We start from the raw sequence: 19,759 nt of genomic DNA on the forward strand, positions 1-19,759 counted from the left end.
AACCCATGTGCAGGACCTTGCCCTTGGCCGTGTTGAACTCCATGAGGTTTCACAGGCTCACCTCTCCAGCCTGTCCAGGTCTCTCTGGATGGCATCCCTTCTCTCCGGCATGTTGACCGCACCACACAGCTGGGTGTCAACGGCAAACTTGCTGAGGGTGCACTCCATCCCACTGTCTGTGTCATCAACAAAGACGTTAAACAGCACCAGTCCCAATCCCAACCCCACAGGAACGCCACTCGTCACTGGTCTCCACTTGGACATTGAGTTGTTGACCGCAACTCTTTGAGTGTGACCATCCAGCCAATTCCTTATCCACCAAGTGGTCCATGCATCAAATCCATGTCTCTGCAATTTAGAGACAAGGCTGTCATGTGGGACAGTGTCAAATGCTTTGTACAAGTCCAGGTAGATGACGGCAGCTGCTCTTCCCTTATCTACCAACACTGTAATCAGAAATGGCCCATTGAAGCAGATACGCAAGGTTTGTTGCAGCTTTTTATAAACATACCCAAAACATCTGTATCCTTCTGGTATTTCTTTGTACTTAATAGAAGTCATTAAGTGAACTACTGAAAAGGACTGAAAGCAGGTACAGACAAATGCAACACAGAATTTCAAAACCCCCAGACAAACCAGCACAAAATTATCTTGGACTGGGCAGATGGCACTTTTCTTGGAATTGTGATATGTAAAAACCCTGCAACAATCCCAGGTTAGCCATAGAAGAACGTTTTCTTCTGCGAATATTCTGAAATTTAGATTTCATACCCAAGACTGGAATTGTACCAGGTTACCTGCATATTAGAACCTGGTGAAAATAAAGAATAAACAGTGCTTTTCCAAAATATTTGTTTTGCTTTGTTTTCTATTTAACACAAACATGCTCAGCACAGCATGTAGTTCAGGACTGGATGTGCGTGGAAAAAGCAGATCCGATCAGTGATAAATACCTTAAGGTCTTTATTGTGCTTTGGCCTAGGAACTAAACAACCTTTCCCATCACCTACAAACACAACACTTCTCATTAATACCGACATGGACAGCCAGCTTGAAGTACTGCTGTACCACTTTCTGTGAATGACATCGACATCAACCTGAAGGGCAAAGACAGTACCTTTGCAAGCACGGCATCCACTCCACTGTTTCATCTTGGTCTTCGCAATGGTTAATTGCTGCACCAGGCATTTTTAGGAAGCTGAGTGAATTTGCTGCTTCCAACTAGCCCAAGAATAAAAGAGCAAGATTGAGCTGAGACCTTGAACTTTGTACCACCACTAGACTGGTCATCAAAAATTGCTTATATTGTATTACAGATCTGAGCCAGGCTTCATAAATCTAGCATTAAACACTTGCCATTAGTGATATTTTGGGTTCAATTCTGGAACTAGTAAGTGCTTTCTTCAAGTCAATAGAAGGTGAAGGTGTTTACTTTGCCACATGTCAGTACACCAGAATATTGCGGAGCTTCAAATGAGCTACATCAAAAATACTGTTTCGTTTAGCAGTCAGGTAGATCAATGGAGATCACCTAATGCATCATCTATTGGATACATTTAAAAAAAATCCTTTATTTGTTTTTATTAAGAAATCTATGAACTATGCAAACAAGTGTCATACAATGATTTACAAAACAGAAGAAATTTGCCAGATATACAGATATTTAACGTTTTGATGGTAACATTTGAAAGATACATATCATACAATGTCAATTATGGATAACCTGCTTACGTAGTTATAGTGCGAAGGGCTTCTGCAAAGAACATCTAACATATGCAGCCACTTTCATATGTAAAACAAAGAAAAATGTATCTTGATGAAGTAACACAAATGTAAAAACAACATTTTCAAATCATGTGCTTCGGGCAGAAAAAATACATGGAAGGCTCTTCCTTATTTTAAATGAATATGATATTTTACCCTTAAGGAAGCTCTCAGTATCACTGTCAATTATGTGTGTCAGATGCTAGAAAACCAACCAAGAATGCAGTTTGTTACTTCAAACAACATTCAAAGCACATTCCACAGTATTTTAAAGAATTGACATTATCTCAGAAAATACCCTCTATTGCTAAATAGTTTGCTACAGTGACAAACCTGAGTTGCTAAAGTGATCTCAAATAATCTATTAAAGAACTTGCTAGTACATATGTACCAGCAGAAATACATATTACCGTAACTGTGAGTGAAATATTCTTTTGTACTTTATAGGTGCAAGGTCCTTTTAAAAATTTCAACACTTACCGTTTGCTAAATTTGTTTTAGGGCAATTTCAACAAGTCTTTTCAGAGGTCCCTGAGGTTGCAGAAATAACCAAACTACTTAACTAGGTGCTTAAACAGGGAAATCGGTACTTAATTAGAGGCAACAAAGGTTAAATAATTTTAATGGCAATGAAAATTTAAAAGCCACTAACGGAAAGGCAGTTAATTTCCCTTTTTTCTCATACATGTATTATGGACTACAATGTAGCTACTCATTGCAGCTAGGGCATCATAACATAAACCCAGCTCAAAATGAGACTGTAGTAAATAAATAATTCTGCCTGTCATCCAACAATTAACAAGAACTATACCAATTCTCACTCTTGTTCCCAACAAAATGTTTGCTGCGGTTTTTTTAATGTTTGTCAAAATATGCCAGTACAAAATATTCCAGAAGCATTTCTTAATGTGACCAACAGGACAGTTACTGCTGTACAGTTACACTAGCTCTCACTGCGGGACTGGCTGCTGCTCGTTCTCTTTCTTTAGCAATTTCCATCTCTATTTTGGCCTTGATTTTATTCCAATCAACTTCAAGCTGCAAGAACAGAAAAGCGAGTACGCAGAGGTCAACTAACAATATACAGAGGTCAAACAGATAGCTGTTCACTAACAGGACAATTTGAAGTTACAAAGTGACGTATCAATCATTATATAGTTCTTCATGTGTAAGTGACAACTTATCCTAATGGAATGTATGAAGGCACAGTTGACTTCTAATAAACTGAGCTTTCCATCTTTAACATTAAAAAAGTTTGATATATTTTAACAAATACTGATACATCTCATTGTGTCTGGCAAAAAAACATTAAAACACGAAAATAACTCGTATCGACTTGCGTCTAATTTAAATGTAATGACATCTGTGTCCTATTACCGAGAATATAGCCCTTTATCAATAATACATGCAGCGACGTCTTTTGACTGTACCTAAAGTCCACCGAGTAAACTGATAGCATATTACACTAGTTATCTGATACAACAGAAATCAGATTTCTGCTTGAAATTTGTCTTCAACATCAATAAATGTTTTAGCTTTATCTTGGCGTTTCTCCAGCTGCAGAGAATCTCATTTTCTGGTTGTATTCTATTTCAGTGAATCTTCAGACAATAAATATAGTACAATATCCATGGTACAGTGGGGTACAACAGTTGTCTGCCTTTCAAAAAATGCTTGACAAGAAAGAATGGATCACGGTGCATTTGATGACTATGAAAACATGTCCAAAAACTGGGCAAAAATGGAATTGCGAAGTTCGGTTTCATTGCTGAAGAATTAAGACTGTCAAAGATGGAATGGGAAAAAAAAAATCTCAACCACAGCACAGGGAATTTTCAGAGTAGCTGCTACTCTGTTAACTAAGTCATGAAATAACAAGGAAGATTCTCTACAAGGTAAGATGTAACTGCAATACCCACATTCTCATGTGAAAAGGTTAATACCTCAATTCAGGATGCATCTACTGGGTCCAGGTGCTTTGCATCTGGTGACTGAAATCTTTATGGAGCTCTAAGAAAGAATGTGTTTGCTTTAATAGATGTCACACAGATGCTAAACATACCACATACAGGGCTAATTCTGCCATCTAGCCCGGAAAGCTACTTGCCAGTGAAGCCAACAACCCTTGCCAGTGACACCTAGTAACTGCCAAGATACGGATTCTCAGTACACATACTAGGTTCATAATACCTTACATATACAAAGACGTGAGATATAACTTCTAAACATATTGTTTAGATTCCATATCTGATTGCAAATCAGTGCTCACAGCTGCAGTACAGAAAAGGGGTAAAAACTCCTTACTTAAGCCTGAAGGAACTTCATGTGGTGAGAGGGAAACTGAGACCCCTTTTTTCCCCTGAGAAGGAACAGCAGCACCAAACCTTGCTTTTCTCTTCAATGCCCTCAATGTTTCCTTCTAACTTTGCTATATGAGTCTGACAGGCTGCATTAAGAATTTAGTTACCACTGTAGCCCAGAACTTAAAATCTACTTCATTATGTTCCCTCCTAGTTTCAGATCCAGCAGACAAGACCTCCAGAACATGGATGTGGAAAAGGACTTCTTTACTCCAGGAATCTTCTGCAGTCTGAGACGCAAGTTTCAAGACTGAGTGTAAGGTGAAACAGGCTCCACTCGCATTGCTCTGCTCACACCTTGTCACTGACAAGGTGTTATTGCTTAGGAACCCTTCCAGAAACTACGGCTTTCTTGATGATTTAAAGCCAAGACAGTATTCTCTAAAGAGTCTCTTTCAGAAGCATCAGGGGATTAACATGATTGTTGCTCAAGAATGGATTTAAAGTATGCAGAAGACATACGTCCAGCATAGCAGTCAAAATCGCTGCATGATAAGAGAGCTTGGAATCTGTTCTGTCATTTTTCTATATTTTCAAGGTAGAGTACTGCAGAATGGTTCATTGCGGGGCTAGATATTATGCAGACTTTTATTCTTGTTTAGGAAATGAAATATCCTTAGAAGTGCTAAAAGCTAATGACTTACATTAGAAATTGAGCTTTATTGAAAGTGTAATGGGCACTGTCCAATTAAAGGATCTGAGCTAACAGTTTGGATGCATTTTCTGATCCATCACAGCTACAGTGGACGAAAGGATCGGACACAGCGAAAGTACAGGTCTCTTTTCACAGTTTCACCCTTAGAATGCTTAGGAACAGCGAGGGGAAGAGCAGGAAGGACATAAGGGCCGCTCAGTTAAATTGCTGTCTAAGGTGCACATGTGGGTGGGTGCCTCTCATAAAGGAAATATGCAGAAGTACTGCAGCGGAATCGAAGATACTTCTAGCTTATGAACTGTAAGATCCATCCTCAGTCCTTAAGACCTGTCAAATGCCAATAAATGGAAATGGCCTACTGATGATGGAGAGGGTTTCCAGAGGTTTGATGAAATTGTATATTTAGCTATTTATCATATTTGGCAGAACGGTTTGTAGTTCACTCTTCATATGTATCTGGATACTTTCAAAGTTTGTTATTGTTGATATCCATAAAATTACATAAAAATGTTGAAGACATTTAAGAGGTACACATTCAATCACACTAAGGTCTAGCTCCCTGTTTACAGAAAACAACCATGCCTTCATTTGTATAATCCTTGCCAGATACTAAATACATACATTCTGTATCTGTGCCTTCAAATAAAACACATGGATAACTATTACTAGCCAAGTAGCCACATATCAAGCTGTAAACTTGTACTCAGACGTAAAACCTGAAGATTTGTGTCCACATTTAAACCAAAGAAGGAAAATTCTGCCCCCACCCTCCCAAACTGGCTACAAAGAGCAGGCTAATCTAAAGCTGTAGAAATAATTCCGAGGAATACTTACACCTTCTGCATATTGCAAAAATCTTTTGTTCGTTTCTTTTTTACCAAAATCCTCTAGGAACTTCTGTCGATAAGCCAGGACTGTGTCAACATGTGTCTTGTGCTTTACTGCTAGTTCTAGGGCCCTGGAATAAAACAGAAATGGGCTTGTCAGGCTATATAAATGCTCTGGCACAACTACAATCACCATGGTTTTGCAAAACGATATGCTGAAAAGCGTTTGGGCTGCAGGCAAAGATTCCTAATCTATAGTGCCAAGCAGTTTTACATTAGTATCAGTCACAGGAGGTTAAAAGCAGCCAGTGAAGGAGACTGTCTACTTTATGATGCATGTTATGAAAAATATCCAACAATTATTTCTCTTGACAATCTCATCACATCGTTGGAGTTTGACAATAGAATTCTTTTTATTTCAAGGAAATAAACCAGAATGGTTAGAGTTTAGCACTCTCAATGTAAAGGGGCAAAAGTAATAATTTTTAATAACTTTATTACAATCAGGAATCACTTCTGAACAGTGTCATAATACACTTTTATGGTGTATGCTATACAGCATTCCAACCATAATGATTCTATGATTTACGAATATTCTATAGGTGAGAAAGATTAGTCATTGGATTAGTATAACTGATTACTCTCACACCTGTTTTCTTCTCAATGGCATACAGAGTACTTAGGTTTGATATACACAGTTTTTAGATGATACATATTAGGCAACATAATAAAAAACATAGATATGTGGGAGAAAAACAACTTTTTGCCCACAGTGATATGAATATAGTAGCAGAGAATTTAGTAGTAAATGGCCTCAGAAGATTCTGTTAGAAAACATGGGTTTTTGTTTAAAGGAGAAATTCCTACTTTGTTTTGTCAGGCCTAATTCATATTTCATCCACCTACGCAGTGCTGGGAGTCTGAATAGCCACGTATTTATTTTTAGCAACAAGACATTTCAAAACAGCCTTAATTCTTTGAGGGTCACATACAGTTTGAGGTATCGCTAAGGGCTTTTCTGTGTCAACAGTAATGAAAAAGCACAATGTTATTTAAAAATGCTTCCAAGCATGTTTTGGACTTTTATAGCAGAATACTTGTATCTTCTAAATATGACAGAAAAAAAAGCTACTTCTTTGGTTACTGTCAGGATATAATTGACTTCATCTTTTTATAGCTGTGGGCAATTACAGATAGGAAATTAGTCAGCTAAGTATCTGCAATGAAACAACTGATCTAAATAATTTCGAGGTTACCTCAGTATGACTGCTTATAAACATATTGTGTGTGAAGAAATATTACCTATCCCAATTGTAAAGATTAATGTTGACTTGAATAGCTTGATAAATAAGGCCTGTTTGAAGAAGCAGGGTTTCAGCTTCTTGGGTGTTTCCACTGAACAGCAGTATATGGGCCATCCTTGACTCTTTTGATGGAAGATCTTTGATGGAATTGATATACTGAACTTTGTCAATCTGTTAACGAGATGTACAATAGTTTAATAAGGGAAAGTAATTAATAAAATTACTTTTGCAACAATTTAACTGGAAATAACTAACTCAATTTTCTTACCTCACCAATTGATGCATAGGCAATTTCTGCTGTAGCCATGTCTTTGTTGGCAACCGCCATAGCAGCTAAACATGCCCACATAGTTTGATCCTGAAATTTAAAAAAACCATGCAACTCCTAAAACTTCAAATATTTATTATCATGCTAAAAATGACTTCTCAAAGGAAGTATACAAGTCCTGAAAATAATGTATAACAATATAACATTTCTCAGTATGCCATTTATGGCACCGTGGTCTAAGTCTCTTATTAGAAAGCCAGTAATTATTTCTCAGAACTCCTTCATTATAAAGACATGGATGTTGTGATCAGCCGAGACTGACAGTGTGGCTGAATGAATCACTAGTTTTCAGCACTTCAGCCAGTAATGAACTCTTGCCATAATATCACTTTACGACCTCATCATCGGTGTCCCTGTCACTACTTCTGGAACTACGCTGGAAACCACAGCACTGGTTGTAGTTAAAACAATTATTTTAACCTGGCTAATCTCAACCTGGCTTCACAAATAACTGTACTGGAACCACGATGCTGACACATTTATCATCAACGTACTACAAACGAAAGAGAAAAGAAAAAAATTACTTGACTGCAGAACAATGAACCTGCTGAAAAGTAAAGAAGAGCTTCAAAAGTTCTGTCTCCTTTGTGATATTTTCAGTACATTTTATGTTTAGAACTAAGAATTAGAAAAACTTAGTGGTAATAATAATATTACACCCTTGTTTTCTATTATCGTGACTTCTGCTTTTTTTTTTTTTTAACTCAACTTTAAGAAACCCCACTAACTCAGAAAAACATTTAGGAAGATCCTGACATTTTGATATCTTCCCTTTTCAAGTTTGACAACTTTATGACAAAGATATACTACTAAAACATATTAGTTAATATAGTTTAGGCTACCACATGTGAAAACTCTAGTTCAGACAGGAAAAATATAATTTTGAAAGCACTTGTTAATGCACATGCACTCTAAGAATTAAGTGAGTTTTAATATTTTTGTTAAATATGTTCAATAACAAATTTGAAAATAAACACTTTGCAATGTGAGTAAGTTTTCATAAGCAGCATAGGATTACTATTGACTTAAATCAGAATAAACAGCTACACTGAGTATGCTCTAAACATATTCCCATACCCTGTCTCACAACTGCTTTTGTATGAAACTAAACCAGTAAGACCCACTGAAGCCAATGAAATACAGTACTGTAGCCCAAGACTGTGGTCTCACCATCACCATTTCTACATGTGTTCCTACTCTGACCACATGTTCCTACTCTTTACCATGATTCAGGGCAAGATAAAGCTGGTAGCCCATAATTTGGGAGAATTAACATTGTTCAGAGAATAAAATGCTCTTAAAATCTTTGTCATGTTCTCTTCCCACTTCCTTATTATTTAGAAAATTAGGTGACAAAATGCTGAAAGCTCAGCCTGAAATTATTCAAGAGATCAAGTTTCTAGGAGTTTTTCACCAATAGGTCTTGCTGTTCTCTCTTTCCTCAGAAAGATGGTCCATTTTCTTATTACCGATTGGAAATACTTTCAACCGTCTACCTGCGCTGCCAAAAATCAACAAAATAGCCCTGTATTTCCATGAAGAGTTTACGAATCATGAAAGATAAAGTACTCAAGGCAAGACCTGCTGTGATGGTTGGCTGTTAACCTTGAGGTAAGGGTATTCCAAGTCATTGCTCAGCCCAAACACAAATTGTCAAATAGAGAGGATATTCACACCGTCTAGCTGAGGCTGGTTTAGATTACCTTCTATCAAACACAAAATCTTTCTTTTGCGAATCAATGGAAAGGACAAGTCTTCAAAGACTGAGACCTAGGTACCTAACTTGGATGTTTAAAACCAGATGATGTGAATACTCTTCACGCTGAAAATAAAGATTCTGTTACAGTTTTTCTTGAAAGGCCTTCCTCACTTGTTGACAGATATGGACTAATGAGGAAAAGCTCATAAAAAAAATGGAGAGTGAAAAAACATGATAGCTATATTGGGATTTCATAAAAAAGCACTGAAAGTTTTGAACTTTTTTCCTTTTAAGTATGATTAAACTCATTAGATGACTCTACCCATAAGAATGAAGAGGATGCATGAGAAGTTTGACTAAAAAAATCCTTGAATTAGAAAACCTTCCTCTTAATCAGAAAGAAACAATATCATGAATATTTCTACCCGATACAGATGTTTTAAAGATGATGCACTGACATTACTCAAAAAAGTTAACGTAATACTGTGTTTGAAATTTGAAATCCCAGTTCCCACTGCCAAATACTGGAATAAAAGCCTACTATTAAAGGGGTAAAAATTGTTATACAAGTTATGAGGATGTGTACTGATTTAATAATGCAAATATTTGAAATACACATTTAAGGTCAAGATAATCATATGAAAGTGCTAAACTCTTCTCTACAAGTAAATGGGGGAAAGGAAGCAGGGGTTGGGGGGGGATTTTTGTTTGTCTGTTTTAAAGACTGCCAGACTCACCTCATCTGTTGCTGTTGCCTAAATACATACAAAAGAAAGCAAAGGAAAAAAGAAACAAACACACACAAAAATAAGTGAAATAAAATATGAAAAAATACTAGGCAACTGTGGCGACGCAGATCATTTTTAATCAGTTTTATTAAGGTCTAGTCCTGAAAACGTAACCTTATTACTAACTTCTGTGAGTACCCGTGTTCAATCCATCTGGACTTCGGTGTGAATATGAATAAGAATTTTTATTATTTATAATGAAAATGATGAAATTATGTATATTATGTAATTATGCAAAAATGTAGAATTTTTCATGGCCAGCCCAAAAGTAATCAGCAACAAAGCAGAAGAATGGAAATAAGATGTAACATCTGATACGCAATTATCATTAAAGCAATACTTGAAAACATAAATATTACAGTGAAGTTACATCTGAACGTTCCCGATAATTAGCATTTACCTTGACAAAGCGACACAGTCTGACAGCATCTTCCCATTTAGAACTACTAACATATTCATGAAGAATTGCAGGATAAGGTGAAATATTGAGATGAATAAGTGAACCATCTGCTCTTCTAATTGTTATTTGATTTCCTACAAAACATACAATCTGGGGATTTTTGCTAAATTCACTGTGTAGAGAAAGAAAGGTAAGTTAATATTCATTTCTTTCTTACTGAAAATAATGTTAGGAACTTAAAGAAATCTTAATTTCAAAATTACAACATGATTGTACTTCATTTTCAGAGCATATAAAAATATAAGCACCTAGTTATTCAACAGTTATATCCAACTCTGTAGTGTTCTCTAAAAATAAAATGATAGTTATGCACATTCACTGGCTATAAGGCAAATGTAAACCAGGTATTTGTGCAAAAATTTTCAAATACATTTTTCAGTAAGAAATACTTGGGCTCCCCTAACTCTTAGAATGAAATAACAAACTCAGATATTCTTTATGAAGATTTGTATGTCACAAAGTATACAGGCTGAAGGAAACACGTAAAGTAAACATGCTGAGCTAGAAATAATACCATCTGTGACCTAGTATCTTCATACTTTCAATTTCCAACAGATACTTTAAACAGATCTTCTTTGCCATTTGTTTTTTTTACAAACAACTAAGGCAATATTTCACAAGATATAATTAAAATTTTGCTTTTGCATCAAGATGCTATTCTACTTTTAAACTGTGCATTGTCATTTCAAGTCCAAACTTTATGATACCCCTTATAAAACACTGTTTCCTCATTTCCTAATCAAGAAGTAGTAACATGAAAAGAATTTTAAAAGTTGCAACCCTGGCTTCTACTTCAACTGCCAAAATTTACACAATTTTTAAAGGAATGAATAAGCTAGTTAAAATACATAATACTATTTTGATCAAAAAGGATATATTACCTTGCATCTTTTTCATATAGAGTTTTTGGCAAAAGATCTTTATCTACATAGACTGTGTTGGGGTAGTACCAGACTGTAAAACGGGTATCTTGCATCCCACAAAGAATGTTAGACGCGTCATTCCAAGCCAAAGTTTGAACCATTGTCCCTTAATTTAAAGATAACAGAATAATATGCATTTCCACAAGAAACTTCAAAATAAAGGCACACTTCTCAAACTGCAGTAAAAGGGTAACTATTAGTCATTCTTAGTTCCTTTTATAAGGACTGGTTTTAACCCCCTAGTTTGTAATGGAACATCTTACAAACTTTCAGCCAAACTCAGTTGTCTCTTTCTGAAAGGAAAGTTCTTTTCAGAGTAATGTTTTTTGGACTTAGTTTTGAGACCGGAGATTCAAATTAACACAATGGTCAGACTGTACCTTTGTACTTACTGGACCATACATCTGTCTACAGCATTTAGACTTTTAATTAAAAATATTATGAACTCAAGAGTTTGCATTTGCAAGAAAGACGTCTGAAAGATTCTGTATTGAATAATTCTGAGGAATCCATCCTTATTCAATATTCTTTTAGCTGATTGCTCCAGAATGCAATAACAAGTGCTTAAATGTTAACAACTGCTTTACATGTAACTGATATAAACATTATCAGAATTTAGATAAAATGTACTAAAATTGTTTCTACCGCTATCTTATGAAAGCCAGAAGACTATTTCTGATGTTTTTTCAAGTCCAGTTTCACTATTAATTAAAAAGCAAAATTTTGTCTCTTGTACTAGATAAAAAGTCTATTTGCCTGCTAGCATGTAGTTATATGTTATTTTAAATTTTTCTTACCTATTTTGACAATCTTCTGTTCTTTTCCAAACTGTTTAACCGAAGTAATGTAAAGATCTCTGTTCTTATCAATAAAAGCTATTTTTCTCTCACTTGTAAGTCCTTTCTGGTCCAAAGCAATCTCCACAATTTCCATCTGAAAAGGAAAAAGAAAGTATCTGACTTTTATTTTTGAGATTCGTATCACAGAAAGCATGTGATATTCAAACAAATTAATGCTTTACTAAAAACAAGGCACAAAACTCTTGAAAAACTGGATTGTGAAGACACTTAATGTGTGTCTTCTCTGTTGAGTGAAGCATTATATAAATTGAATTTCATGCAGATTAAAACAAAACTGCAATAGAGACAAGTTAGCAGTTTAGGAATTCACTACAAAACTACAGAAATAAAAGTGGCAGTCTCAAAGCAAAAGCTGCCTAAAAAATGGATGTTTACTCCTCTCTCCAAAGAAGCTGCCTGATTTCGCTTTTGTTGTATATCAGAAGAGTGAAGAAAAGTAAAATGCAGTTCAGGCAATCATTTTTCAAGTAAAACCAGTAAAAGCTCAGACTGAAGACAGACAACTTTTCACTGATGTTCTTCAGTGTTAACAAGTCAGCACTAATAAATGTTGCCTTGGCATACACACAAAGGAAACTCAGTCAAGCAGTTTTACTGCATAACAAAACTATTTACCTGGAGTTTCAAACTCTTGTGTGCATGGGAAACACATGCCAGTAACTGAACACAACTGACAGTATCTCTCTTTGTACATTGACACTGCTTAAAGAATCAGATTTTTGTTATTTTATAAGAGACAGCTAGAGATGTCAAGTCCTTTCTATTAAGATTGTAAACCTTTAATAGGTTATTAGACCCATTATTGAGAAAACCTATTATTGGTTCTTAATTTCAAAGTATAATAAAAAAGAGACATTATATCCTTCACCTTACCTTATGGGTTAGAGGCTTTCCATCACCCAATGGCTTTCCAGATAAAGCTTCAAATATGTAGATAACTGAAAAAAAAATTATATTGTTTATTAGTTAAAAGCAACAGTTCTTCATAGACTTTTCAAGCAGCTCCATTCATTTTCAGAGTATAACTTACTGCAAGTGGATACTTATTACTATGTGTTAGATTTACCAGTGACTTCCACACTCTGGTGAAAAAAGAATCTTACAGTTGGGAAAATACAACTGTCATAGTCTGCTGAGCTCAGGAATAGTTTCATTGTGCAATTGGAGTGATCTGTGAAAATTCTCAAATATCATTATTTTCAGAGCATTGATAGCCATTGAAACATGATATTATGGACTAATACAGAATTGAGAAAACTAATGTTTTACTTCCTATCACAGCTCAAATGGTTATTTACAGAAATGACATTGAGTTCTACCTGATGCAAGTTTGTACGTTGCATTCTGAATAAATTAATGTTACCAAGGCTGATAGATTTATTCAATCTTAACCCACAATTTTGATGAATATGAAAGTTTAGGAAGTGATACTGTTGACTGATATACTTTCCTAAAGGAATTATATCAGATATATAGAACGCTGTCCTTTGAACTATTGGGTAAAACATTCTTCAGAAGCATGCTCTATTTTGTTAATAATCTGCTCTATTTTGAATTCTTAACACAGTGGTCTCTAGGCATATTTTCTTCCAGGACAGTTCAGGGTTTCTGCTTGTCATGATGATACAGTTAATGACAATACATTAAGAACTGGCTTCCTCAAAAAGTATCTGCTTTATCCAGATATACTTGAATTTTATATATAATTCTTGTGATCTTTACCAAAAGTCCATCTGTTCCGCTCTCTCCCTGTCTCACCCTCCAAAAAAAAAGAAAACAAGAAAACTCTCCCCCAAAACCCCCACCTACATCATCTGTATTTCTGGGATATCCAGCAAAGGCTCAAATTTGCAACTTGCCTAAAAATAAAATTTCTCTTTCTTTCTGTCTCTCTCTTTATATACATGTGTGTGATGCACACACATCCATGTGTGTTCAAAAACTATTCATACATACTTTATATATAGTCTGTGACTATATACACGAATTCAGACAGATGTAGGTATTCAAACGCAGAGAAAACAGTAACATTGCAAGGGACATCAGCTGTAACTTAAAGCACCCGTTCCGTGTTAGTTCATGGAAAACACAGATGTGACAGAAACATTTCAGATGTTCAATAACACAGCCCACCTGCGGTTTCAACAGATTACCTGTAAGTATACAACATAGGATGAACGTACACGTTCATTCCAAAGGATGGCGATGTTAACATGTTAATCCTGCTGTGCATTTCTTTCACTAGGACACAGGATGTTGGTTTGAGGTCAATGGTTATACAGGCAGAATTTAAAAGAAAAAAAAACAAACTGTAAGAGCAGGTGTTCAGAAAGCATTGGTTGAGTTTGCAGCAGAGGAAAAGAAAGGGTTTCGCACAAGCGTTGCTCTTGGCAGCAGGCTAAACATACAAAAGAAAACTAGTTGTTCCTGAGAAGTGCTATTTTTCTCACTTTTATGCATGGCTCCCTGCATGAAATTTATTTTGATCTAGCTATACAAGCCAATGTAACTGCTGCTATACTAGCTATAGGAAGTGAGATTAAGAGGGTTTTAAAGAAAACCACTGTACCTAATTGACAAGTAAAATCAGTTAACTTCTCATTAATCTACAATGCTTATTAAGGTAGTTCAGAAAATAAGTTTTGGGGTGGTTTCCCCCCCCCATCTGGAAAAACTCCACATGAGTTTACAACCATTTAGAACCTAAACCCTGTCTTTTTTTATATGTATAAATTAAAAATATAAACAAAGGGTATTCTCTCATTTTGAACATCCAGAGAAAGAGAACAGCTACTGTGTGTCTTTTAACACACGCGTTCTATTATCACGGAGTAACTGTTCCTAGGGTCAGCAGTTCCCTTTTGAGAATAGGCTCACCTGCCTCTTCCAGCTTCATTAGAGACTGAGGAAGGACTGTAAGTGCAGAGGTACCAATCTTTTTTCTAGATTACTGAAAGAGGAAGAACATTCAAGTAACAACACTGAAGCACAGCAAGTCACATCTCTCTCTACTTCAGAGTACATTAGCTTGTAGAGAGCTCCATGCTACAATGTGTAAACTGCTTCCTGTATCAAACTGAGCTATCTTAGATATTTGTATAATGCAGTGCATTATGAAAAACAGACCTGCCCTCAAAATAGGGCAAAGAAAAAAACTGCTTCTGCTGGGGTGAGTGGAGAAGAATAAACAGGCCTGGATAAGCCACGTTTCCTGTGCCAAGAATCTGTTTTCCCATGCGCTGGCTTATTATATGGCTTTTTACCACTACTAGTGGGGTTTGTACCTAAAAAAGAAAAAAACTCTGATCCCTACTCACTGCCCTGATGGAAGCTCCTATCAACAGGATCATTTGGAGCACTTATCTTGAAAACACAGCCAGAAAACCAGCGTCTGTAAATTACAGTTTTGATGAAGGTTATCCTGCATGCAGAACTGGCTGACAAGCTTTTCAGGATGCTAATGGGAATGGTTGGGAGGTGGAGATGCTCTTCAGTCTATTCAGGAAGACGGGCAGAGGAATGGGGCAAGAGAGTGAGTTTACCACCAAAATCTTAAATATGCATGAGTATAGACAGCAGTCAATATTTATGGATTAATTTTCTATATAACCTCAATTTATTTAAAATACTTCTATTGCTTTTATTCTAACTGCATCAAGGTGTCAATATGGCGATAAAATAGAGTCTCTGTTATACATATTAGGTAATACACAAACATACGTACACTTGTGTAAAATTAATACATAGATTCACACACAGAGTAAAAGAGTAAATATCAGAAAGATACGATTTTTCAGTTATCTTTTTTTTTTGCAAACTACTGCTTTTCTCTGAATAATTTACACTGAAATATATTTTTGCTGATTAAAATCCATTTTCATTATTACACATCTATTTTAGATATCTTTAATGTCTTGGTGCTTGGAGATAATATTTTCTGAAGTAATTCTCCTTAAAAATAAAACACACATCACAGTTAGCTTACTACTCTGAAAAACAACTGTTAGAAATGAAAGAAAGTATTTGTTCTCACACAAAAGATAAGGATGTACAAGAAAAAACAAACACATATAAGTTGTACAGAGTAGCAAAAATGCTTTGTAATGAGGAAGTGAGAAAAACCTCACCTAATTTTTCATTTGCCTGGGGGGAGATTATTTTAAAGGATTATTAGAACGGTCTTCTTCATTCACCAAGTAATGTAAGTTGCAGGTTATATGTTGAGAAAGCTACCATGCAATCAGTACTGAAGGGATTACTCCCTGCCAGGACCGTCTTTTGTACTTCACACTGAAAGGTTTTTTTCCCATGGCAAAAAGAAGATAAATATAGTGGTTCTTTGCTGTAAGACAAAGAATTCTAAAATTCTGAAACTGTTTAAAATCTAATCGTTAAGTCTAGGATACAGATCGAGTTACAGATACTGGATTGCGTTAGTGTCAGCTGGAACCATGGGGAGGAAGTTTTCACTGTTTCACTCTGCAATAACAGCACCTCCTGTGCACAGTTCTTCCCACTGGTAATCCCCTTACTGGCTGTATCGCAGGAGAAATACAGCTATAGATAGCACTGCAGCCCTGTATTGTAATATTTGTATGGCCTGTAAACGGCACAGTTCTGAAGTCAAAAGTCATAGTGCCATGGGTTTTCCAGCAATGGAAGTGTCTGTCTCCAGCAGACACTTTAAATTGTTGCACACGCAAACTTATACATTTGCATCAAGAGACAGATCAAAGGAAAAAAGCCGACTGCCAAAAAGATAGTCCTGTACCACTCACTAATGCAAAAATTTACCCGAAACTCATTTGGTCATGTTGTGTTTTCGAGTTATAGTGGGTTTGATGCCAAAACACAAAATTTAAGAGCATAAAATTCTCCAAGAGCACAACACTGGGACAGAACATCACAGCCTTGTAACCATGGTCATGTCAGTTGCATATAAAACTTACATGCTGTAAAGATACTAACCCCCCAAAAATAAAGCAAAGAATACCTGAGAACTAACATTAATCACGGCTAACATACTGGTAGCTTCTAAGAGCTAACATACTGGTAGCTTCTAAGAGCAGCAGTCAAGCAGAAAAAGTTGCTGAGGTACTTCTTTAGAAAATCACGTCAGAGAGTGAAAACCTACTGTTCAAGTATTTACTGCAAATATTTCGCAGTTCTCTGATGCATTACACACAACTGGAAGTTCAGAGATATATAAGTTTTTTAACCAAAGTTAAGCAAGACCCATCATTTTAATTCATTTTTCTAATACATATTAACTTTAATTTATATCATAGATAAATTGTTTATGCTTCATGCTTTCTTTTTTACCATGACTACGCTAAGTAAAGTTAAATGCAAAGATGTTGAAAACCTCATAATGAATGATTAGTAGACATGGAACTATTAGAATGGAGACCTTACCCTTTTCATCAGCTTTGTCTTTTACTGCTAGAGTATCATTACTCAGAGATACTGTCTGGGCATTTAAAATGTCTGTCCTCATTCCTGGAAATTTTGGAGAGGAAATTAATCTTCCTTCATATGAATATAAATAAAGTCCTCCACCATCTACAAGAAGAAAATGCCTACCAAAAGAAAACCCAACAAAAAAGTAAATCATTAAATAATACAGAAAAGCATGATGACAGTTTCAACAATCTGAAGGTAATTGTCTAATATCCCGCAATTGTTCTTGGTTAAACTATATAATTTCTAAGCCTTATGTTTCAAAGTTGATACTCTGAAAGCTCTGTATGGAAGATTTTAGTTTTAATGTGAATGTTATCTTTTTCCATGAGAAGTATTTATTATCTGGAATCACTACGATTTTATCTGTCATACATATCAGAAGATTTAAATCTGATAACTCCTGATGACAAAGCATACAGCTGCAGACAGTACTTCCCACACACCACCCACAAGACAATGCTGTGTGTAGGTATGTGAGAAACAGTTTTAATGTTTACAGCTAGCTTTGAAACAGTATTACAGGTATAATTTTCTTCAGTATGACTAGATTATAATGTAAAGCAAATAGAAGACACTTAATGAACTGATCACCACCTATTACAGTGCAGGGCTTCGGTGAAAAGTAACTTATTTGCAGGAACACATTGCAAACTTTTATACAGAACATAAATAGTTCTACATAACAGTGACTGTTTGGTAAGTAGATTATCTATAGTTCATAGACACAAAGCATATCCACGAACAAAAAGCCAGCTGTTAGACCCTCAGCTATCGCAAATGTTACCAAACGAACACCTGTCTGTTTGCACATGTATCTGTTGAGGCAGACTGGTTTTACCAAAACCTTAGGTTCATTTCTGTGGATCACCGCCACTGCCAAAGAATCTGTGCCATGTTTTCAAAATTTACTTTTAATCGGTAGCACAAAACTCCAAATCTAGAAACTGATCTTCAAAATCCTGTCCACTTGCTTACCTGTTCTCTACTGCAGTATCTGTGTAGACTAGGACATAAGTGTTTAATCTGGGGCACTCAAAAATGCAATAAGCATTGTGCTGCACTTTGCTAAAATAGCTGTCTGACAATATTTTTCCACAAGAATAAATACTATAATCAAAACTCAAGCTTTTTTACTTCTGCTCCTATTCTTAGTCCTTTGAAAGACTTCATACAAAAGCAAACATAAAGATCTCTCTGACAATTTTCAGGAAATACAGATTAAAGTTTTCTTAAACTGAGAAAAAATAGTCATTTATAGCAAATATAAATACAAGTATGTAAGAAAAATGAAATTATTTCTTTTTATTTGGCATACTTGGCCATGTTTTTAATAAAAACTGGAGACCAAAGATCATTTATATAAAATATATTCCATCTCAAAAAAGCATATAAAACATCAAAAAAACAGATGTTAGTGTAATGTCAGAAGATCTACTTTCTTCCATAAATAAGAATATAAACATACATAATGTATAAAAAGATTCATCACCACCATCTCAGACCAGCTAGGCCTTTACATGCTACTTAACAATACTGTATACTTTTTGTCTACTTCTAGTATCTCATTATGTGCTGATATTATACAACAAAGTTTTAAGAAATGCACATTCACATCTAATAGTGAGCATTACAAGAAGTTAGCTACCTTTCCGCTTGTAGAATCAAACTAACTGTTCCTTCCTTCAGGTCAAAGATCAGTGGTGTATTCCAGTTCTTTGTACTGGGGGGGGAAAAAAAAAAAAATTTCATTATTTGTTAAAACTGCTCATCTTCACATATCTTTGCAAATACAAAGTTGAATTTACTGAATAAAGCATACCCATCTTAATAGTCTAACATTCCTAAAAAGGGGTTTCAAAAGGAAAACAGCACTTAGGAAAGCAAGCAACACTGATAACCATGCAGTATAATCCAGTAACACTTCTGCCTTCATTTTTGCATCCCTTCACACTAGCAGCAGCTGACCTAGGAGTCTTAGTAACCAGCAAAACTATATTTATATGAAACAAACTTATTTTTTAAATATTTCTGAACTGTGGTTCAATTCTTTTACAGTGATCCAGAGGCAGGATACAGTCTCTCTCTTGTGTGGCCTGTTACAGGCTGCATTATTGTTCAGCATTAGTCATCTCACTGAACAGATGAGTGCCTTTAGGAGAAAACCTTAAATTTCAGCATATGAAACAGAATATCATGTTCTTAAAACATGATGCAGGACTGAATCATTCCTATTCTATTCCAAAATAACGGCATGCCAGAAGCAGTATCCAAAAAAAGGAGTCCCTAGATGGAGGCACAAATACACTTGCATCCAGCCACCATTCCTGC

At 35.6% G+C, this 19,759-nt stretch overlaps 1 protein-coding gene across 1 annotated transcript in view; it reads right to left on the reverse strand.

Moving 5' to 3' along the window:
* Positions 1-2,557: 2,557 nt before the first annotated feature.
* The window catches only part of IFT80 (intraflagellar transport 80), a 52,028-nt gene continuing 34,826 nt past the window's right edge, over positions 2,558-19,759 (reverse strand). Inside the window, exons 10-19 of the mRNA XM_009703837.1 lie at positions 19,077-19,151; positions 17,384-17,547; positions 12,842-12,906; positions 11,906-12,041; positions 11,067-11,214; positions 10,126-10,297; positions 7,179-7,268; positions 6,909-7,081; positions 5,614-5,737; positions 2,558-2,802 (exon numbers count right to left, since the gene is read on the reverse strand). Of these exons, the coding sequence (XP_009702139.1) occupies positions 2,689-2,802; positions 5,614-5,737; positions 6,909-7,081; positions 7,179-7,268; positions 10,126-10,297; positions 11,067-11,214; positions 11,906-12,041; positions 12,842-12,906; positions 17,384-17,547; positions 19,077-19,151 (1,261 nt within the window). The 3' untranslated portion in view covers positions 2,558-2,688. The remainder of the gene's footprint in view (positions 2,803-5,613; positions 5,738-6,908; positions 7,082-7,178; positions 7,269-10,125; positions 10,298-11,066; positions 11,215-11,905; positions 12,042-12,841; positions 12,907-17,383; positions 17,548-19,076; positions 19,152-19,759) is intronic.

This window comes from Cariama cristata, unplaced genomic scaffold (genome assembly GCF_000690535.1).
Source record: "Cariama cristata isolate BGI_N322 unplaced genomic scaffold, ASM69053v1 scaffold7947, whole genome shotgun sequence".
NCBI classification, from domain to species: Eukaryota; Metazoa; Chordata; class Aves; order Cariamiformes; family Cariamidae; genus Cariama; species Cariama cristata.